This window comes from Pogoniulus pusillus, chromosome 33 (genome assembly GCF_015220805.1).
Source record: "Pogoniulus pusillus isolate bPogPus1 chromosome 33, bPogPus1.pri, whole genome shotgun sequence".
Taxonomy (NCBI): Eukaryota; Metazoa; Chordata; class Aves; order Piciformes; family Lybiidae; genus Pogoniulus; species Pogoniulus pusillus.
In genome coordinates, this window is record NC_087296.1 from 3,512,537 (window position 1) to 3,535,748 (window position 23,212).

Genomic DNA, 23,212 nt, shown 5'->3' on the forward strand with positions numbered 1-23,212 from the left:
TCAGTAATTCTGCTGTGACATGTGGAAGGTAAAAGCTTTATTCTACACTGCTGTTGCATGGGGAAATATCCTTCAAAAGGGCTACAGCAAAACTTTCTGTGCTCCGTGAAAGCAGCTGGATTCCAGGGATTCCACAAGACTCTGACACGTCTAGGAAGTACCCAAATAACACCTCAGTAACTCAAAGTGATACTCTGTTACAAAATAGTTTCTATTTGTTTTGCTTTTTTTGACTCTCACTGCTAGGAATCATAGAATGGTTTAGGTTGGAAGGGACCTCAAGGATCATCCAGTTCCAACATCCTGCCATAGGCAGGGACACCTCCCACTAGAACAGGTTGCTCAAGGCCTCATCCAACCTGGCCTTGAACACCTCCAGGGATCACAGAATCACAGAATGTGATCTTTGACCACATTGGGTGCTTCTGTGATCCACAATCTCCCTGGGCAGCCTGTGCCAGTGTCTCACCACCCTCACTCTAAAGAACCCTTTCCCAACATCCAGGTTAAATGTCCCCTCTGCCAGTTTAAACCCATTACCCCTTGTCCTTTCATTATAAGACCTTGTCAGTAGTCCCTCTCCAGCCTTCCTGTAGCCCCCATCAGATCTTGGAAGGCCACTATAAGGTCTCCTCAAAGCCTTTTCTTCTCCAGGCTGCAGAGCCCAAATTTTCTCAGCCTGTCCTCACAGCAGAGCTGCTGCAGCCCTCTGAGCATCTTCGTGTCCCTCCTCTGGAGTGGCTCCAACAGTTCCATGCCCTTCTTGTGTTGGAGGCTCCAGAACTGCATACCTCTGGATGGATCCCCACCTTCTAGCAAGTCACCTGTGCCACACAGCTTGGTGCCATCTGCACACTTGCTCAGAGTGCACAGAGTTTCTCTGTCCATATCACTGACAAAGATGTTAAACAGCACTGGCGGCAGCACTGACCCCTGAGGGATGCCACTTGGCACTGGTCTCCAGGTGGACATTGGAATGAGCTGCCCAGGGAGGTGGTGGAGTCACCATCCTTGGAGGTGTACAAGAGGAGGCTGGATGAGGCACTTAGTGCCATGGGTTAGCTAATCAGAAGGGTTAGGTGATAGGTTGGACTCGATCCTGGAGGTCTTTCCCAACCTGGTTAATTCTGTGGTTCTGTGAACACCCCATCTTAACCTCCTCTTCTCTAGCTTGAAGCCACTGCCCCTCATCCTATGATTGTATCATCTTGCTAAAGAAAGCTACAACATACCTGGAATAAATTCCACTGACCATGTTGTGCTGGAAGGAGAGTTCTGCTGTGCTGGGTCCAGCAGCTTTGGACATGAGCAGTATGACCAAACCTCGCATCTGTAAATTATTGCGGCTATCGTAGACGAAGCCCCTGCAGAAAGGAAGGGAAAAAGAGAAAGAAGCATGTTTTAGCAACCCATTCTCACTGGTCACACCAAAGTGGGAAGAAAAGACTGCCAGAATTTGATCAAGTCTTTAAGATTCACATCTGCATGGCAATAAGCTGCAATTACTAACCATGGTCTTGTGTCATCCCTTACCTGACACTGACAAACTACTGCTGCAGAGAGAAGCAAGTCTGCAGGATTCAATCTTGGTTCCTTCCAAGGAGCAGCATATGTTCTGCATTTCATGTCATACCATGAAAGGGGTATGTCAGAATGATTTAAATGTGACCTACTGTAACAGCAACAGAAGAGCTTTCAGTTTGTTGTCTGAAGTACGAAGAAAGCCAAAAGGAACTTTGTCCTTCAAGAGAAGAAAGGGAAAGGAGGAAAGGTGCAACCAAATTCTGTGGCCTTGCACAGCTCTGATCTCTGCCCAGGAGCACACACTGTGGTCCTGCCATGGGCACCTGCATTTTGTTTACCAGGGAGATGTAGTGAGGGGTTTTAAGGAGGAGGAGACAGCTGCTTGCCCTCAACATTCCTTAAGTGTATAACTTGCATATCTTCATTCTCACCAAGCACAAACAGCTCCTTTCTCACCACATTCCAACATACCCCATGGACCAGTATAGGTTGGGGACTGACCTCTTGGGAGAGCAGTGTAGGGGAAAGGGACTTGGGGGTACTGGTGGACAATAGGATGACCATGAGCCCTTTTGGGCAAGGGCATCATGGTGTGGTGAGTAAGCTGAGAGAGGTTCTCCTCCCTCTCTACTCAGCCCTGGTGAGCACTCCACATCTGGAATATTGAGTCCAGTTCTGGACCCCTCAGTTCAAGAAGGACCCCAAGGAATTGCTTGAAAGAGTCCAGCACAGAGCCACAAAGATGCTGAAGGCAGTGGAACATCTCCTTGCTGAGAACAGGCTGAGAGAGCTGCAAGCTGGGGCTCTTGAGCTTGGAAAAAGAGGAGCCAGAGGGGTGACCTGTTGGTAAAGATATGCAGGGCAGTGTTGGGAGGACAGAGCCAGGCTCTGCTCACTCATGTCCAGTGATAGGACAAGGGGCAATGGGGGCAAGCTGGAACAGAGGAGGAAAAACCTTTTTTCACATCTGAGGTTGGCAGAGCACTGAAACAGGCTGCTCAGAAAGGCTGTGGAGTCTCCTTCTCTGGAGATGTTCAAACCCTGCCTGGATGCTTTCCTGTGTGACCTGCCCTGGGTGATCCTGCTTTGGTAGGAGGGTTGAACTCAATGATCTCTGGGGGTCCCATTCTGTGACACAGTGAACAGAACACAGCCAAGAAAGTTAAACACTTCAAACTCTAGAGAGTGTGAGGGGCCTGGAGCACAGCCCTGTGAGCAGAGGCTGAGTGAGCTGGGGGTGTGCAGCCTGCAGAAGAGGAGGCTCAGGGCAGACCTCAGTGCTCTCTACAACTACCTGAAGGGAGGCTGTAGCCAGGTGGGGTTGGGCTCTTCTGCCAGGCACCCAGCAACAGAAGGAGGGGACACAGTCTCAAGCTGTGCCAGGGGGGGTCTAGGCTGGATGTTAGGAGGAAGTTGTTGTCAGAGAGAGTGACTGGCATTGGAATGGGCTGCCCAGGGAGGTGGTGGAGTCGCTGTGCCTGGAAGTGTTCAAGAAAAGCTTGGCTGGGGCACTTAGTACCATGGTCTGGTTGACTGTCTAGAGCTGGGTGGTAGGTTGGACTGGATGATGTTGGAGGTCTCTTCCAACCTGGTCGATTCTATGATTCTCTAACTGAAGTTGTGCTCCTGACATGTAACACATCCACACCAAAGCAAACCGCATTAGACTTGAAACAAACAAAGCCTGTAGTGATCATCCTAACTATTGCTGCTACTTGACATGGCTTCAGGGGTCACATTCACATTCTGAATAAAGCTCCCAAGAGACATTCTACACGAGTAACAGCTACACAAAAGTCTTCCAGATGGTGCAATTAGTCTTGATGGGTATGTGGCAGGAGACAGGTGCCTCTAGGGAAAGAAAAAAAAGGTGAACTAAAAGCAGCCCAAGTGAAATTGTGCACACAAAGAGAGATGCATCAAGCTGAGACCCTTCTGGAAAACCTCTGCTGAACGTGGAGAGGGTACCCAAAAAAAGGAAGCATTAGCAGAATTTTGTTTGCTCCAAGTTACAGGCTGAGTATCTTGCAAACGGCAGCCTCCATCCTCAGGGGACCACACACTAAAACAAGGAGGCAGAGCCAAATGTTTCTGCAGCTCCGTTTTGCAAAACACTAAGAATCCGGGGAGAACAGCAAAAGAAGAGGGGGAGGGAAACGTATTTCCTCCAGATATTACCTGTGTGACAGAATAACCCAGTGGAGAACTGGCAGATTCCCAGTTTCAAGCACCCAAGAGCGTTCACAAAGGCTGATCCTGCAGCAGCAGAGGGGAGAAGCGCCTGGCACGGCCACAGGCGCAGCAGAGCAGTGTGCAGGCGCAGGAGCCTCACACCACCCACTCGAGCACTGACACTGGCGAGCAGCTAATGTGCTGCAAATTACACACCTCCTACTACCAGCGGCAGTCTGCTGCAGAGAATAAATCAGGCAAACAGGAGCGTTTCACTTAATGCTTTGTGTATTTCTCCACATGTGCAGCCATTTCAGTAGACTTGGCAGTTTAAATTGTCAGGTTTAACTCCATCAGTAATTTACACTTTCATTAGAAAGGGAAAAAAAAAAGAAAAGGATTGTTCATGGAATTGTGGAATGGTTTGGGTTGGAAGGAAGCTCATTTAGTTCCAACCCCCCCCTGCCATAAGCAGGGACACCTCCCACTAGACCCGCATGCTCAAGGCCCCATCCAACATTCAACACCTTCAGGGAGGGGGCATTCATGACGTCCCTGGGCAACCTCTTCCAGAGTCTCACCACCCTTATTGTGAAGATCTTCCTAATCTCCAGTCTAAATCTCCCCTCGTCCAGCTTCAATCTATTGCTCCTCATCCTAGTTGATGGGAGGCTGACCATGACCCAGTAATGTGCTCTGGTGGCCAGGAAGGCCAATGCCATTGTGGCTAGTACCTCGAGAGAGGTTCTCCTGCCCCTCTACTCTGCTCTGCTGAGGTCACATCTGGAGTACTGTGTCCAGTTCTGGGCTCTCCAGGTCAAGAGGAACATAGAACTGCCTGAGAGAGTCCAGCACAGAGCCACAAAGATGATGAAGAGAATGGAGCATCTCCATTACACAGAGAGCCTGAGGGAGCTGGGGCTGTGCTGCTGGAAGAAAAGGAGACTGAGAGGTGACCTCATCAATGGTTATCAATATGTAAAGCTGAGTGCCAGGAGGCTGGAGCCAGGCCTTGCTGGGTGATGCCCAATGCCAGGACAAGGGGCAATGGGTGGCAGCTGAGGCACAGGAAATTTCATTTAAACATAAGGAGGAGGTTTTTTTTCCCTGTGAGGGTGACTAAGTACTGGAACACCGCCTGTCTCTGCTGGTTTTCCTGGTCAGTGTATGACTGGATCCTGGAATGTGATGTGGATAGGAGGCAAGCTAACAGAAAAAAAGAGAAGTCAGTGTCTGGGTGCAATTACTCTGACCAGCAGCAGCTTGCAGGTCTGGCACTCTTATTTTTCTAACCACAAATACTTAGACAGAAGCCTAATTTTTGTGTGTCTGATTTCTCCACCAATATTTACTTTATTTAAGCTCTGTAGGAGGTCTAGCACCCCACTGTCGACCAACATAAACAGGTCTACTCCAGCACAAGGCTAACTTTTTGAGAACAGGCTCTCTCAGACACAGAATATTCTGCTAAGGGAAATAAACACAAATATTTTGCAAGGAGTTCTGTGAACGGCAGAAATCTGATTAGCCTGACAGGGCTCAATGAATTCAGACACCTCTGCGGGTCCAGTGGCACTCCAGCGAGACAACGACTCTAAAGCCTGTCATAAAAATGTATTTTGCATTAAATAAACTCCACTAGGGAAATGCAGCAATGAAATAGGTCAACTTCTGGCCACGATCTCACCCTGAAAAGGCTCACAGCACGGTTTACAAATGGATGAAACATCAAAAGGCCAAAAAAGAAGTTAGAAGATGCACTGTCATTACAGAAGGATCTGAGAAGTTCTTTCAGGCTTCTGTACTCAACAGTATTGCTAAATAACAACTTAACCAACCTTCAGCATCATTCAGATAAATTCATTACAGGCATTTGTTCCTTAAAAACACTGAGGAACCTTTACTAGTAATGAAAAAGAGGTTCCAGGTTCTGTGCTTCAATAGACAGGTCTCCACAGAGAGAGTGATTGACACTGGAATGGGCTGCCCAGGGAGGTGGTGGAGATGCTCAAGACAAGCCTGGATGGGGCACTTAGCGCCATGGTCTAGTTGATTGGAGAGGACTGGGTGCTAGGTTGGACTGGATGAGCTTGGAGGTCTCTTCCAACCTGGTTGATTCTAAGATTCTATAAAGTACCTTAAGCCAAACACACTCCAAGAGTCCTGTAAATACAGGACCTCCTCCTAAATAAAAACAAAAACTGGTTTAAATGGTTGAAAACCAACCAGCACCACCAGTCCAAATGCAGCACCTCTCCATGTGTCACTACCTGCTAGAGCTAAGAGGTTTCAGCCAGCAGAAGCCTTCTGTAAACTGGTAGGGTGAAAAAAAAACCAAACCACCTTACAGCCAAGTGGAGAATCGGGATGGAGTGCAAGGCAGCAATATGCAAGGACACACACCAGACATAAATGCTCCCAGATAACAGAACAATTATATCTACTTCTAAATACTACACACTGAGGGCTTTTCAATGCTTTATTCTGGGTTTAAAAAGTTAATAAACTAAAAATCCATCTGAAGCCAGCAGTGGAGAATAGACAAGCTTAGGCATGACTCTTACCAGTATTACTTTCATTGGCTGTTTTTCTCTAGATTCATAGAATCACAGAATAGGCTGGGTTGAAGATCATCTAGTTCCAACCTCCCTGCCATGACACCTTCCACTAGCCCAGGTTGCTCAAGGTCTCATCCAATTTGGCCTTGAATACCTCCAGAGAGGGAGCAGCCACAACCTCCCTGGCCAACCTGTGCCAGAGTCTCACCACCCTCACTGGAAAGAATTACTTCCTAATCTTCAGTCTAAATCTGCCCTCCTCAAGCTTCAATCCATTCTGATAACTGATCCTAGAGAATCTCCTTTCAGCTGGCTGACTCTGGTAATTAAGATGAATCTGAGTTTTCACTCAGGTATGAAGTATTTTCAATGTGACCTCCACTGAAATCCAATAGTTCTCCCTCTGCTATATCAATATCACAATGAGGCTTGGATCCTCTGAACAAGAAAAACCTCCTTTTAAAGATGAACACCAAACCCACCAAACCTGACCCCTTTTCCTGGACGATTGCTAAGCATCAAATGAGCACACTAAGTTACTAACAGCATGCTTTACATTTCTGAAGTCAGGAAAAGATACAGAGCAATGATCCTGAAAGGGTTTTTACAGCAAAGCAACTGTTAGAAAAAATAAGACTTAAAATCACTGGAAAACTTTAGAGATTTTCTATTCTTTTTCCCCTCAGAAAAGACAAGACTTTAGAAGGCTTGAGTTTTCAAGCAAACACTTGTGGTTTTGGAAGTGCTGGTTTCCATGGCAACTAGTAAGGTCTTCTTTATATAGCATGATAAACAGATGGTAAAGACTGGTCATGTTTGCTTCTTTGCCAACACATCAATAGAGCTGCTGTACTACTCTATCTCCTGTATCAAAGCTATTAAGCAACTTGGGTACTGGAGCAACAAAATCTACAAATCAGGCTTGCTTAATTAGTACCTTTTCCTTTTCCATAAACACATGAAGATTCTCAACAGTGAAGCTACTGTGGGCTACAGAGTCAGATTTCTTTGGCACAGCTCTTTATGAATGTTTTCTCAGCACTTGCATGGGTACATTGCTGCCACAAATATGGATTTGACAGGGATTAAAATAATGAATTTGAAGGGGAAATAGAAATGTGACTGTATGATCAGGGGGCTGGAACACCCCTCCTTTGAGGACAGGCTGAGGGAGCTGAGACTTAGAGGTTGTTTAGATGCGCTGCTTGGGAATATGATCTAGGGATGAACTTTGTAGAGTAGGGTTACTGGTTGAACTTCATGATCCCAAGGGTCTTTTCCAACCTGAATGTTCCTCTGATTCTGTGACTGTTCAGTCTGGGGAAGAGAAGACTCCAGGGAGATCTCAGAGCAGCCTTCCCATACCTGAAGAGCATTACAAGAAGGCTGCGGAGGGACTGTTTGCAAAGGCCTGCAGGGATAGGACAAGGGGCAATGGTTTGAAGTTAGAGAAGACTCCAGGGAGATCTCAGAGCAGCCTTCCCATACCTGAAGAGGGATACAAGAAGGCTGCAGAGGGACTGTTTGCAAAGGCCTGCAGGGATAGGACAAGGGGCAATGGTTTGAAGTTGGAAAAGAGCAGATTCAGATTGGATGTTAGAAACAAGTTCTGCACCATGAGGGTGCTGGAACACTGCAACAGGTTGCCCAGGGAGTGGTTGAAGCCCCATCCCTGGGGATACTGAAGGTCAGGCTGGATAAGGTTCTGAGCAACCTGATCTAGTGGATGATATGCAGGGGGGTTGGGCTAGATGACCTCTGGAGGTCACTTCCAACCCAAACCATTCCATGATTTACCCTTACTGGTATTAAAGTGCATTTAAGAATCACCTTTTTTGTGTCCCCAAATTACTCAGCAAAACTTCTTCACTCTGTCATCATAAGCACAGGCAATTTGTAAAATGGATAGAACAATTCTTTTGTATTTCAATCTTTCAGTTGTAGCTATGGCACATCACATACAGGTGTCCTTGTTTCTGAGATGGATGGAAGCATCAAGGGAATTTGAGCTGAACAACACTGGGAAAGTCCAAAGATAGCTGGATGGACATAAGTGAAACCTTTCATTCTGGAATGTGAAGTAGGACCCTCCCTGCTCCTCACTAGAATGACCTTGACTGCCTGGCAAACAAGTGGAAAGCAGCACTGCTAACAGGAGGAGAAAAGGCACTCCAGAACTGCCAAAAAGGAGGGCACCTTATGAAAATGTCATTCTTGGAGCAGAAGCAAGAATGGAGAGAAAAATGAGAAGTGAGTGACAGGCCAGACTTGTCAATGTGCTTTAAAGATGAGGATCTACGACTTCGGATGCCTGCACTGCAAGGAAAGCTGTTAGTCAAGTCAGTTATACAAGTGAGGCAACCTTGGAAGCATTTCCATGGCAAACATCATCAGAGGGAAGGTAAAAAGAGAGGAATCTTCGTCAGGCAATCTGAAAACAAAGATTTTTGCAAGGTCCACTACTTAGAGAAAAACTGAAGTGATCTCAAAGTGAAGTTGGCAAACTTAGAGTCACAAGGAAGGAAATTTAAGTCACTGATCTGATCCTGCTTCCAAGAGACACACAGGCAAATAAAAATGAAATGCCAGGTTCTGACAAAGGAATCCTGCACCAATCCTAAACCTTTGCTGAGACAGAGTGGAGTGTGAGCAAGGGGAGAGAAATCTTGGCCTGTGCCATGCAGAAAGCCAACTGAGGTATTTCACATGTAACTCACAGGCAGCTTTTTATTATGTAGCTTGTCCAGATGTGGTTGATCTTTTATTCTAACCTGGCACACATTTTGCCATGCAGCTCACAACACTGCAAGCCTGCACTGGGAGCACCTGAGGACAGGATTGGTGTTTTTAGCAGTAGTTTAATCTTAGCCAGATTATGATGCAATGTTAGTGTGCTATGTGAAACACCAACTCAGATTGCTTGAGGAAGTCCAGCTGATTTCTAAGAAGAAATGGGCAGACTTAGGACCTGAAAGGATGCTTTTGCTTAATACTTTCCTTCACATACACTGCAAATTGACACTGAGATTTAAAATACATATATAAGTAAACTTTTATCCTAAGAAATGGAAGCAGGAGAGAGGAAAAAGGAAACAGGAAACTAAAGAAACAATGGTTCAGACAAATCATCACCACCTTCCAAAACCCTCACATGCTTCAGAAAACCCGTTGACAACTGTTGCACAGAAATAGCAGTGCAATCTCTGTAGAAAATAAATGCTACAAACTCCCAACTCTCAGATTTCAGCATCTTTATAACTTCCACCCCAAATGTAGCAGCTTCTCTGATGCAGTTTGTCCCAACTGACATTTTGTCAGTATCAGTTGACGGCTGATGAGCAGAAACAAGTGAACAAGTTACCTGCTAACATGGCTTTTTCCTCCACCAGTTACTTCCTAATATGGCTTTTTCCTCCACCAGTTACCTGCTAACATGGCTTTTTCCTCCACCAGTTACCTCTTAGCATGGCTTTTTCCTCCACCAGTTACCTGCTAACATGGCTTTTTCCTCCACCAGTTACCTCTTAACATGGCTTTTTCCTCCACCAGTTCCCTGCTAACACTGCTTTTCCCTCCATCATCTCTCCAGCTATTACTCCAGCTAAACACCAGCTATGCCTGACCTCACTTAGTCCACAGGAGACAGTGGAAAAGACGAGCTCCAGCATGCACATTGCCTGATGTGCCGTGCCTTAATTAATCACTACAACGATGCTAACCACATTCTGCTTCTGACATGCAACTACAAACCTTCCTGTAAGTAAGTCTGAACTAATTTGAGGAGAGAGCTACTGTTTAAACACAACTGCACAGCTTGGGAACATCCTCTTCAGTTTCTATGTCTTCTATGAGCTTTCAGAAATAGCCATTCTGTGCTTCTTGCACATAAAAATAATTTGATTGAGGAGCTCATGCTTTAGAGGATGAATTAAATACTCTCAATGTAATTTTAGTCCAGGAGGAAAACATTAAGATAACATGCTCGAGATTTTAGATTGTGCCAGGGAAGGTTTACATTGGCTATGGGAAAAAATCTTCCCTGAATGAGTGGTCAGGCATTGGAACAGGCTGCTCAGGGAAGTAGTGGAGTCACCATCCCTGGAGGTGTTCAGGAAATGTGTAGCCATGGCACATTGGGATGTAGTTTAATAGCCATGGTGGTCTTAGGCTAATGGTTGGACTGGATGGCATCCTGGCCTGGCTCAGGAGCAGTGTGGCCAGCAGAACAAGGGAGGTTCTTCTGCCCCTGTGCTCAGCACTGCTCAGGCCACACCTTGAGTGCTGTGTCCAGTTCTGGGCTCCTCAATTCAAGAGAGATGTTGAGGTGCTGGAAGGTGTTTGGAGAAGGGCAGCAAGGCTGGGGAGGGGCCTGGAGCACAGCCCTGTGAGGAGAGGCTGAGGGAGCTGGGGGTGTGCAGCCTGCAGAGGAGGAGGCTCAGGGCAGAGCTCACTGCTGTCTACAACCACCTGAAGGGAGGCTGTAGCCAGGTGGGGTTGGGCTCTTCTGCCAGACAACCAGCAACAGAAGAAGGGGACACAGTCTCAAGCTGTGCCAGAGGAGGTCTAGGCTGGATGTTAGAAGGAAGTTCTCCACAGAGAGAGTGATTGGCATTGGAATGGGCTGCCCAGGGAGGTGATGGAGTCACCGTCCGTGGAGGTGTTGAAGCCAAGCCTGGCTGGGGCACTTAGTGCCATGGTCTGGTTGACTGTCTAGGGCTGGGTGCTAGGTTGGACTGGATGAGCTTGGAGGTCTCTTCCAACTTGGTTGATTCTATGATGCTTTCCAACTGAAACAGTTTATGAGTGCCAGCCTGTTCCATTCTGCAGTGTGGCTATCTTTGCTCAAACCAATGCCACCTATTCAAATAAACTCTTCTTAGCCATACACTGCAGTTTATTATCTCTAATCTAATCACAAAATTAACCAGGTTAGAAAAGACCTTTGAGATCATCAAATCCAAGCCACTAACCAACACCCTTCAATCAACTAAACCATGGCACCAAGTGCCCCATCCAATCTCCCCTCGAACACTTCCAAGGATGGAGCCCCCACCACCCTCCCAGGCAGCCCACTCTAATGCCAGTCATGTCCTCCTTGAAGGTCTTCTTCCAAACATCCAGCCCAAACCTGCCCTGGTGCAGCCTGAGACAGAAGGTTCTTTTAGAAGACAGACATCAGGGCAAAGTCTTCAAGAGAAAAGGCCTCCAAGATACATGACTTAGAATCAAGGTTTGGGTTGGAAGGGACCTCCGAAGGTGAAATATTTCAACCCCCCTACAATAGGAAGGGACATCCCTAACGAGATCAGGTTGCTCAGAGCCCCATCAAGCCTGACCTTGAATGTCACCTTTCAAAACTAACATATTTTAGGAGAATTAAGAGCTAGAGCATGCCAAAAGAGATAAAGAACTTTTTTTTTACATCTGAAGGATAGAGCTCAGCTTGGATCACAGTCAAAGTACTTCCAGAAACTTGCTAAACATTCACCAAAACATCCAACAGTCCACTTACATTTTTACTGTGTTTTGCTGGCAGGTTCCTGAACAGGAAACTCTGTTCCCTACCATGCCAAGAGCGGGATACATTTTAATCCTTTGAGGAACCATATGCACGTTCCTTGGGATTTGTTAGCTCAAGAGAAAAATGAAAAAGGTCATTCTCATAAGTGAGCTTGCACATACAAGCTTGCAGCCAAGGAGTATGTTTGTGTGCTAGGACTGGGTTTCCCCCCCCCTCTTTCTCTCCCCAGCCCACTAAACATTTTTCCCCCTCTTTACTCGAGCTGAGCTCGCTTCAGCTGTGATTTCAATTTGCCATTGAGAAGAGGGGGGAAAAAAAAAGGCGTATGTAAGATGAGCTGTAAAATTACAGGCTCAGAAAAGGATGGAAATTTAAATGTCAAAATGTAAATGAAAACTGTACAGCTACCTAAGAAGCATGGCACCGGAATTACACACTAGAGCTTTAACAAAACCCAGGGCTGCTGGCATGACGATACACGGCGCTCTCAACACATTTTCCTTACCTACCAACTTTGCTTCTGCCAGTTGGCAAATACTGCTTTTAGCATTGTTAGATGCCACTCCAGAAACGTTTGGGGGGATTCATTTTGTCTCTTTAGCAGGCTAGGAGCTAGCCAGCTAGAAGGCCAGAACCTTTCGGTGCCTCTGTGCTCGCGCTCTGATCGGCTGCTTGCTGCCAACGAGGCCAGCCACAGCGGATCCTGAGGTTTCTCAAATGAAATGAGATTAGTATTTTGTGGTGGAGTCCCAGTGATCAGAAATAAAAAGAAGAGCCAGGAAGTGAAGAAATTGGATTCTCCCCTAAAAGCCTGTATCTGTTTCTATGCTTTTTTCCCCCACTCTATTTCAGCTACTCCTCACTTGAGAAAGAGTACAATGAAATAATCCTAAAAGTTGTGCCCCTCATGACAAAGTTTTGCAGAGACACTCAGCCCTGCTGTGAGGAAACTAAAAACACTTTACTCCATCGGAAGAAAGAGAGCAGAAAGTGTACAAAAATCTCCAGACACAATGAATAGTCTGACCCAGAGGCAAGACAGAATTCACAAACCCCTCTCTATATGCACTCCTGCCCATCTACGTTGCTCCTTAACAGCCCAGCCTCAGGAGAGGTCCTTGTGTGGAAAGACAATTGTGGATCCATCACCTCCTGCCATAAACATTGTCCAACCTTTCAGAAGGGAAAAAAAAATCCCACAACATTCAAGAACACACAGTGGTTGTTGTAACTTGGGTAATTCTTCAGATAAAGCTGCTAAAGTCAGTGCTGGAAAAAAAGGCACCAACATAGCCTGAGATGTGGCCTGACTCTCCTGTCCAAGCTGCTAGGCAAGCTTTCAGATCAACACCCAAAATGCTACAAGGTATTAAAGGACAATTTTAATTATAGGCTGAGAACAGTGCAGCAAACTTTCTTTGAGATTTTATGCTTACCACCCTTTTTACCTTCCCCAGATTATAACAAACACAGTTTGTGTACTCCGCACCTTCTGAGGACACTTAACACTATAGCAGGACCTAGAACATTGCACACTAAATGTAACAAGAACATCACATTCTTCTTCTTCTCTAGATTTAAATACTAAAGGCTCCAGAGAGACCTAATAGCAGCCTGCCAGTACCTGAAGAGGGCTACAAGAAGGCTGCAGAGGGACTGTTTGCAAAGGCCTTCAGGGACAGGACAAGAGCAATGGTTTGAAATTAGAGAAGATTTAGGTTGGATGTGAGAAACAAGCTCTACAGCATGAGGGTGCTGGAACACTGCAACAGGTTGCCCAGGCATGTAGCTGAGTTCCCATCCCTGGAGCTATTCAAGGTCAGGCTGGACAAGGCTCTGAGCAACCTGATCTAGGATGTCCCCGCTGACTGCAGGGGGCTTGGCCTCAATGACCTTTGGAAGTCTCTTTCAACCCAAACCATTCTAGGATTCAGCTGTCAAGAGTGCATCTGGAAGTTATAGGCAAGTTGGAAATGTAAAAATAAGAACTTGTACATGTTAACAGACTGGAGAGGGAAAATGTCAATCCTGGTGCAAAGCCTCAACAAGTGAAGTTTAATTAGCTCCCCTTACTGACCTTTTAAGAACTGACTTCTTTTGATAAAGGAATCAAAGCAGTGTATTCTGCCTTACTACTAGACAGAAATTTGGAGAGTGTGTCAGAGGACACTGCTAATGCCAGCTAGAAACTTGAATGACAATGTCATCATTTAATACAAATGCTTCTTCCAGGCAGTAAAAGAGAGAACAGGCTCAGTAATTCTTGGTATGTTCCATCTGCTAGCTTCAATATTAACATTTACTGTAATATGCTGTCCCTGGCCAGGGCTCCAGTGCATATCCATGTCTTAGGATAATCCCTCTCTTAAAGACTCCACTTTAATCTAAACCCAAATACACCACTGCCTTTAACTTTCACTTGCAAGTTCTTAATCCCATGTGGGACAATCATAGAATGGTTTGGCTTGGAAGGGACCTTACAGATCATCTAGTTCCAACTCCACTGCCATGGACACCTTCCACTATGAACTAGGCTGCTCAAATCCCCATCTGAACTGGTCTTGTAACACTTCTCCAGGGAGGGGACACAGAATCATAGAATAGTTTAGGTTGGAAGGGACTTCCAAAGGCCATTGAGTCTAACCCCCCCTGCAGTCAGCAGGGACATCCTCCACTTGATCAAGTCACTCAGAGACTTGTCCAGCCTGACCTTCATTATCTCTAGGGATGAGGCATCCACAACCTCCCTGGGCAACCTGTTCCACTGTTCTGCCACCCTCATGGTGCAGAACTTGTTCTGTACAACCTGTTCCAGCAACTCACCAACCACCCTCACGGTGAAGTTCTTCCTGACATCTAATCTAAATCTAGCCTCTATTTAATTCAAAGCCATTACTCCTTGTCCTACCTACTACATATGCTTGTCAAATGATTTTGCAGCACTGGTGTTTCACTCTTACCATGCCTAAATGCTTGCAGAAGAATCAAATCACAACCTTTTTAACCATTCTGTCTGCAAAATAACACAGGAAGCACTGATACAAAATAACACCTAAAGACGGAACACCTAAATTCAACCATGCTGCAGCAAATTGACCAAACATATCTTCAAACTCCAGCAAAAACAGACTTGGGAACATGGAACACTTCAATTTAGCTCTGAAGACGATGACAGTGCATCAAGCAGGCAATTCAAGGTAGCTGATATAAATGGCAAGTAACACACAGCAGCTGTAATTCCAGGTCTAGCCCAAGTTATCAAAACGTCAGACTCTGAAGACTTAAATTACTTCAAGCCAATAATTTACAAAACACCACAAAGTCTTTCTTTTCAACCCATTTGCCTTTTTCATCTTACAGAAATGATGCAGTATTTTGGTATCTGCACAGATTATGCTTGTTATGTTCAACTAGAATAGTAGCCAAGAACATAAACACTCAGAATAGAGCTTTACTGTTGCATTAGATACTCTTAGGAAAGCCCTTGGAGTAAACACACAATGTGCAAATGCAAAAAGAGCTTCTCTAGGGGCTTTTAATTCTTCCTTTGAGTCATGACCTTCCTTCAGTTTCATGTGAAAAGTGGTTTGTAGTGAATATGAACATCCCAACTTCAGGATTATGCAGTAAAAGTTCCTCTGACAGTTTCTTAGAGTTATCTCTCTTCTTAGGGAGAGGTGAAAAGAGAGGGGAACAAATATTCCCTTGCTAACCTTCTATTTCCTTCCAGTTCTGCAGAGAGCAGCTGCATCCTGTAACTCCAACAGAATGATGCTGCCTGTGTGATCACACTTCTCTGGTTCAGCTAAAGGATAAAGTAGCATTAATGACAGAAAAGGAGCTCTTCTCTCAAACACCACACACTTGGTGCTTCTAGTACACTCTTGCTCTTGGGGTTCTGCTACAATGCTGCTTTTTGTCTGAAGCTAAAGAGAGGGCACCGTGACTATTTCAAGAATACATACAGGGCTTTCTGTACTGGAACAGATGCAGAAAGGAAGAGAGAGTTGTGAACAGGTTAGTTTTTCATTTAAGCTGTCAGTAGGCTGACCTTTCTCTCTCCTAGTCAATGGCAAAATAGCTTGCATTACCAGATGCTCTGCGTGTTGCTATCCAACCTGGCCTTCAACAGCTCCAGGGCGAGGGCACCTACAACGTCCCTGGGCAGCCTGCCGCAGAGTCTCACCAGTCTCGCAGTAAAGAATTTCCTCCTACTGTCTAGGATATCTTAACACACTCCTGTCCAGTACTACTGATACAAAGCTACTAACCTCTTTATTTTCAGGATTGGTCCTAAAGCTGTTTTGACCATAAACTACTGAAGAGTGTAGCAGGACACCCAAGAGATGGCTCCTGAACTTCAGCTAAGATTCACAGCAGGTGACTATCACCTCTGCTAGAAGCACTCTGAGTTTGTCCTCCTTTGTTACCCATTCCTTTGCTTTCCCTCCTAGCAGCACAGGATGCAAACACAAAAGCAAGTTACTAAGAGTTAAAAAGTTCCTACTCAGGCAAGCTGTGATTCCTGTCCACTCTTAGCCCGAGGCAAATCCAAGATAATTAGACTCAGGTTAACCTGCAATGAGAAAAGGTCAGGCTGCATTGCATTACTTTGCATTTGCTCTGGGCTAGGTGAACACACATTATTCAGTGTTCACAGCTCAGCTGATGAGCAGTAACCTAACTGCTCGCTCTTTATTAACACTTCTGGTTTTAAGACTCAATTACATCGAGTCTTGAGATAATGCTGCGCACTTAACAGTTGGCTACCACTGGCAATACAGAGGATACAGCCTGAAATTTAGCACGTGGCTTGTTTTAGTGGTCACACACACACAGTTAAAGAAAGGCTTAAGACATGAGTGGAGTTTACAGAATTTTTCCTGCAGGGCCACTGCAAGTCTGTGTTTAACTTTTGCCTATCTCTTCTTCTGTAGGACTTCTACTTTTCATTTCTGTTAAACAGGATGCAAAAATCACATCATTTTTGTAAGAGCAAATTACCATCTAGAGGGAGATATTCCTACAGTCTACACCCAAATGAACATCCACATTAACTCCATACAATCACAGAATGGGTTGGGTTGGAAGGGACCTCCAAAGGTCACCTAGTCCAAGCCCCCTGCAGTCAGCAGGACATCCTCCACTAGATCAGCTTGCTCACAGCCTTGTCAAGCCTGGCATGACAGCTCAGAAAAAGCCAGAGAACAGATTTTTTTCCATGGCAGCATCAGTGTGCTCTGCCGGATCCGAATGTCCCTTTCACAAGGATTTTAATCTACATGACTCCAGACATGGATGTCTTTGGGTTCCCAAGATAAGCACAGCAGTCCTCAATCAGCAAAATCTCCTCTGTTCATGGTCAAAGTTCTTCACGTTTTCCCTTTTGAAAAGCTGTTGTAGAAACCTTCTGAAGAATACACAACTCTTGAACAGTAGAAGGTGTTGCAGAAAGATGGGAAGATGAACACAGGGAGAGAGGGAAGGCAAAAAAGAAAAAAGCAAACAAAGTGAGGAAATAAGAGCAAAAGCAAAGGAGCTGATTGCTCCTCTCCTGAAGACACTGACTTCTGATGGAATTTTCATCCTTTCTCAAAGACACAGCAAAAAAACATTGCATTAGTTGTGTCCAGAGAAGGGCAGCAAGGCTGGGGAGGGGCCTGGGGCACAGGCCTGCGAGGAGAGGCTGAGGGAGCTGGGGGTGTGCAGCCTGCAGAAGAGAAGGCTCAGGGCAGACCTCAGTGCTCTCTACAACTACTTGAAGGGAGGCTGTAGCCAGGTGGGGTTGGGCTCTTCTGCCAGACAACCAGCAACAGAAGAAGGGGACACAGCCTCAAGCTGTGCCAGGGGAGGTCTAGGCTGGATGTTAGGAGGAAGTTCTCCACAGAGAGAGTGATTGGCATTGGAATGGGCTGCCCAGGGACGTGGTGGAGTCGCTGTCCCTGGAGGTGCTAAAGCAAAGCCTGGCTGGGGCACTTAGTGCCATGGTCTGGTTGATTGGATAGGGCTGGGTACTAGGTTGGCCTGGATGAGCTTGCAGGTCTCTTCCAACCTGGCTGATTCTATGATCTCTATGGTACATGGTCCCTTGGAGGGTTCTAGAGAATGGAAGAGGAAATGGGAACACCTCTTCTTACATCTTACCAAGCATCCACGCAGGGCAAGTTCCCTGTTCTCTCTGGCTCCAGGGCTTTGCCTGACTCCTGGCCACTGTGCAATAGTTTCACTGGCTGCTGCTCCTGGCTTTATCTGAGTGAAAGCTTTGTGTGACTGGCTCTGCACTAGAAAATCCTATTCACTTTCAGGACTTTCACTACCAGCAGGATTCCTGCAGCCACGAATTCAGTAAAAGTGACCAAACAAACCCCAAACCAATCCGCACACCTAAAAAAGCACCTCGCCTAGTTAGCTCTTTCTTCAATAAGAGGAGACAAAGAGGGGAGAAAAGGCTCAAAGAAACCAGGAGATTAAACCAAAACCCACAATCCAAAGTTTCCACAGCCCAGGCAGGTTCTTTCACTGCCATGAAAAGAAGAATAATAATTGTTTCTTGTCAAATTATCTTAAGAGCTATAAAGAGTAAAATCCATGGCCCTCTGTGTTCCTGCTTTTGAATAGAAATATCAAAGTGTTGGCTACTTAAGCTGTGAGGAAGTAAGCACCCTACTGGATGACTTTTTTTTTTGATGTCACTTTATTCACTGGAATCCAAGCACAGCTCAAGTAATGACCATACAGCTGTAGCTAACTTACAAAACTAATTATTGCTCCTAACAACTTCTGCAGCGACTCTCTGAAGTCCTCGCACATAAAGGGACACAGAAAGAAAAACATTCACACAAATATAGAAATTGGGTGCCCTGCTAATAGAAAAGTTTCCAGCAGCTGTAAAAATACTGTCCTGAGAAGTGTTTTAAGTTGTGCTCTTTGCTTTGCCCAGTAGGTCCATACCTGAATAACTGACATGATGTGACAGACGTTCGGCACGAGGTGTGAGGATTTAACTACGCCGCTCTTACTGTGAGCAGGAACTCATTGTTGTGCTCTTGCAGGCTGCACTGAAAGCCTTCCCCACCGTGTCCTTGTGAAGGGCTAATCATGTCACTTAAAACTGAGGGGAAAGCTCTTCTCATCGAGGATCAACTTTGGCATCTGCTTTCACTCCCTCACGTTAATGCTAACCTTGCTTTTGGGGGCACAGGCAGCCACAGGCAAACTCATTTGGAAGAAAATCATTTGAGTTGGGCCAAACTTTCATATCCTTTCACTATAAGAACTTGCCCAATGGAATTATTCTCTTCTCCACAGCCCCTTGGAAATCAGTTATAGAGAGTTTATTTACAGATTATGTTCAGCTAAAGAATAGGAAACTGTGTTTAGCACCCACCTTTAATCAGCGAAACAACTCCTGCTCTGCACAAGCTGCTCTGCCCATCTCAAACTGTTTATGATTCCCACTTAGCTCTTACTAAGCAACAGTTCATGATTCCTGGGGACTGGAGCACTGCCTTATGAGGAGAGGCTGAGGGACCTGGGGCTGCTTAGTCTAAAGAAGAGAAGACTGAGAGGGGAGCAATGGATGGAAGCTGCAGCACAGGAGGTTCCACCACAACACAAGGGGGAAGTTCTTGACTGGAAGGGTCCCAGAGCACTGGCACAGGCTGCCCAGAGAGGCTGTGGAGTCTGCTTCTCTGGAGCCTTTCAAGGCCTGTCTGGATGTGTTCCTGTGTGACCTGAGCTAGCTTGTATGCTCCTGCTCTGGCAGGTGGATGCGACACCTTCTTGCCTTTTAATCAGACACTGCAAACTGACACCCAAATTCCTGTTCCCCTGCTTTAGCTGCCTGTTCCAGTAGTAACCCTACAGATGGCACCAGGGGCTAAGAAATGTCTTCCTCATTTTTCTTGCTGGAGCCCCCCTTCGTTCATTTCATGGTCACAGATTGACAGGTTGCATCGGGATGGAAGGGACCCTCAAAGAATATCTTGTCCAACTCTCCTGCAGTCAGCAGAGATGACACCAACTAGAGCAGACTCTACAGGGCCACATCAAGTCTGATTTTGAATGTCTCCAGGGACAGAACCTCAACCACATCCCTGGGCAGTCTGCTCCAGGATGGGCTGCCCAGGGAGGTGGTGGAGTCACTGTGCCTGGAGGTGTTGAAGCCAAGCGTGGCTGGGGCACTTAGTGCCATGGTCTGGTTGATTGGATAGGGCTGGGTGCTAGGTTGGACTGGATGAGCTTGGAGCTCTCTTCCAACCTGGTTGATTTTATGATTCTATGATTCATTGTAAGAACTTCTGCTTATGTCCAACTTAAATCTTCCCTGCTCCAGTTTCAAACCACTGTCTCTTGTCCTTCTGAACAGTCCCTCCCCAGCATCCCTATAAACAGTCCCTCCCCAGACTCCCTGTAAGTCCCTTAAAGCTCATCTCCTAAGCACCTTGTTTACTACAAATCTATAAAGTTTACCCTGTCCTCCTGCTGCATCCTTCACATCTCTTGAAAAAATTCAGACAAAAGTGATCTTCATTCACGAAATGTAAGAGATTTGTAACAGATGATAGAAAACAATGGATGGCTCACAGCAGCAATGCAACTGAAATGGCACATTTTACAGAGGAAACAAAAGTTTTACCCATATGCAAGGCTGAAGAGCAAATAAATTCATGTAGTTAACAAAATTATTACTTTAAACTTAGGATCACAGAACCACAGAATGTTAAGGGTTGGAAGGGACCTCCAGAGATCATTGATTCCAACCTCCCTACCAAGGCAGAATCATCCAGGACAGGAACACATCCAGGTGGGTTTTGAAAGTTCCCAGAGAAGGAGACTCCACCACCTCTCTGGGCAACCTGTTACAGTGCTCCATCATCCTCACCACACAGAAGCATCTCATTCTGTTGAGGTGGAGCCTCCTATGTTGCACTCACTGTTCCTTGTCCTGTCACTGGGCCTGGCAACTACATCCTGACACCCACCCCTCAGATATTTATGGTCATTTATGGATATTTATCAGCCTTCTCCTCTCCAGACTAAACAGCCCCAGGTCTTTTCAGTCTTTCCACACAGGAGAGATAACCAAGTCTTGTACCTCTCCATTGGACTCTCTCCAGCAGATCCCTGTTTCTCTTGAACTGGGGCACCCAAAACTGGACACAGTATTCCAGGTTGTTGATGTTGAAGCTGAATTAATTCCGACTTCCTCTTTCATACCTTTTATGAAGCTATCCTTATAAAATTTAAAATCCACTGTTTCCATAGAATCATAGAATCAACCAGACTCATCTGTGACTTGATTATCTCAGAGGGTGAATTGGAAAGATGCTTTTCTTCTTGCTCAGTGCACCTTTTTTAGCTAGACAGATGGCACAGCCGTTCAGAGCGGAGTTAAGTATCTGACAAACAGCTGGAAGATTTCAAACATCCCACTTACCCTGTCTGGGAGGGGAGCCATTCTCATCTCAGCTTAGCTGAGATGCTCCAGACAAAGTATTGAAAAGGGGGAAAAAAGGCACTGAAATAGATTTAGTTCTTAAGACAACTGACATTTCAGAAAACATCCAGAGGTGACTAAGTGTGACCTTGGCTGTCCTTAAGAGGAACATAAATCTGTAACCTTTCTTTTATGGCTAAGACAAAACTGGTTGTGAAAAGTATTCAAGGCTTACTTGACACCTATTCACCTCACAAGGCTAAAGAGCCTGTGAAAGACAAAAACATCCCTTCCTACACTGAGCTCCCTATTAAGATGACATTATCATGAACTAGAGGAGGAGTGCTCCTGCCAGACGTGTACAATGAATGCCAACAGTGGTTCTCCCCTGCTAACTCAGTCCTGAAGGAAAGGGGGAAACAGAAAATCCAGACACATGACTGAAAACGTGGCTTGAGTCACGGAACGGGTTGGAAGGGACCTTAAAGCTCATCCACTTCCAATCGTCCCCTACCATGGGCAGGGACACCTCCCACTAGCCCAGGTTGTTCAAGGCCTCATCCAGCCTGGCTTTAAACACCTCCAGGGAGAGGGTAACCACAGCCTCCTTGGGCAGCCTGTGCCAGTGTCTCACCACCCTCACTGTAAAGAAATCCTTCCTAATCTCCAGTCTAAATCTGCCCTCCTCAAGCTTCAGCTCATTTTCCCTTATCCTATCATTACAAGCCCCTGTACAAGTCCCTTCCTAGCTTTCTTCTAGCCCCTTTCAGGTACTGGAAGGCTGCTCTAAGGTCTCCCTGGAGCTTTATTTTCTACCTATGTTGCTTACTTGTATAACTACATTAAGTCCCATCTTTTTTCCTCTTTAAAGCTCTTTTGAGCCATAAGACTAAGAAGCAAGAACATAGTGAGTAAGGAGTGAAGATCTGCAGAGCCTACTCTGCCTGAGAGCTTCTCTTTTGAGCCATAAGACTAAGAAGCAAGAACATAGTGAGTAAGGGGTGAAGATCTGCAGAGCCTACTCTGCCTGAGAGCTTCTCTTTTGAACCACAGGACTAAGAAGCAAGAACATAGTGAGTAAGGGGTGAAGATCTGCAGAGCCTACTCTGCCTGAGAGCTTCTCTAGCCAAAGGAAAAGCCTTAATGACTTTATTACAGAGATTCAGATTTCAAGAGTTGTTACAAGAGTCAATACAAGATTCTGGATGAAATATTAAACCCCTCAGCAAATCATGAAACTGAAATTGAAGATTAGCATGAAAAATTGCTCAGTATTTCCAATTTCACTTGAGAGGTAGATGCTGGTGGTGAAAAACAGGCTGCCAGACCATGTATGCACAACACAGATGTGTGCTCCCTGGAACTCCAAGGTCATGAATTGCTGCCCATAAGGGGAGCTGCTAGGCCACTGAACTACATCTTTCTCTTGTTTTCAATCTGAAGTGATGAAAGAGTACAGTGCTTAGCTCTTAGAAGCACTACACAGCCAAAACCCTCTTGAAAATCACTGGAAAGCTCTGGAGACAAACCAGAATTGTTTCACAAATATCTCTAACAACCTCACTGTGAAGCCCTTGGTGCACACACTCTACCCAAGCCCTCTTTAATCAGACTTCTGGAAAACACTCCTCTTATTCTTCCTTCTTGAAATCTGGGGGTTTCTTAGGCTTTTTGGCTCCTTCCCCTCATTAGCTGTTTCTCTAATAATTTAGTGGTAACAATCCTACTCCCCACTTGCTAGGAAATCTGTTGGGATCCTTAGCCTTGGCTTGAAAAGCTACCTTGCCCCTGGCGTGACACCCTCTGTCCAAACCACCTGTCATCCTTCTTCCCATTATCAAGCAATCAACTCAACCTTACTTCAGCCAAAAATTGAGTTCCAGACTTCCTTCCCAGAAGCTTAGACTCCCTTCCTTCTTCTGTGCAAGCTATTTCAGCTGTTAGTTGCATGCAGTATAATTAACTGAGAGAAATGCATCTTTAAAAAGCCAGTGAACA

At 45.7% G+C, this 23,212-nt stretch overlaps 1 protein-coding gene across 2 annotated transcripts in view; it reads right to left on the minus strand.

Moving 5' to 3' along the window:
* The window catches only part of PDSS2 (decaprenyl diphosphate synthase subunit 2), an 87,659-nt gene that overhangs the window by 51,690 nt on the left and 12,757 nt on the right, over window positions 1-23,212 (minus strand). Inside the window, exon 2 of one of the 2 annotated variants that reach the window (XM_064170158.1) lies at window positions 1,233-1,364. The exons of the other annotated variant lie outside the window; for it this stretch is intronic. Within the exon in view, the coding sequence (XP_064026228.1) occupies window positions 1,233-1,364 (132 nt within the window). The remainder of the gene's footprint in view (window positions 1-1,232; window positions 1,365-23,212) is intronic. 2 annotated transcript variants of the gene reach the window in all.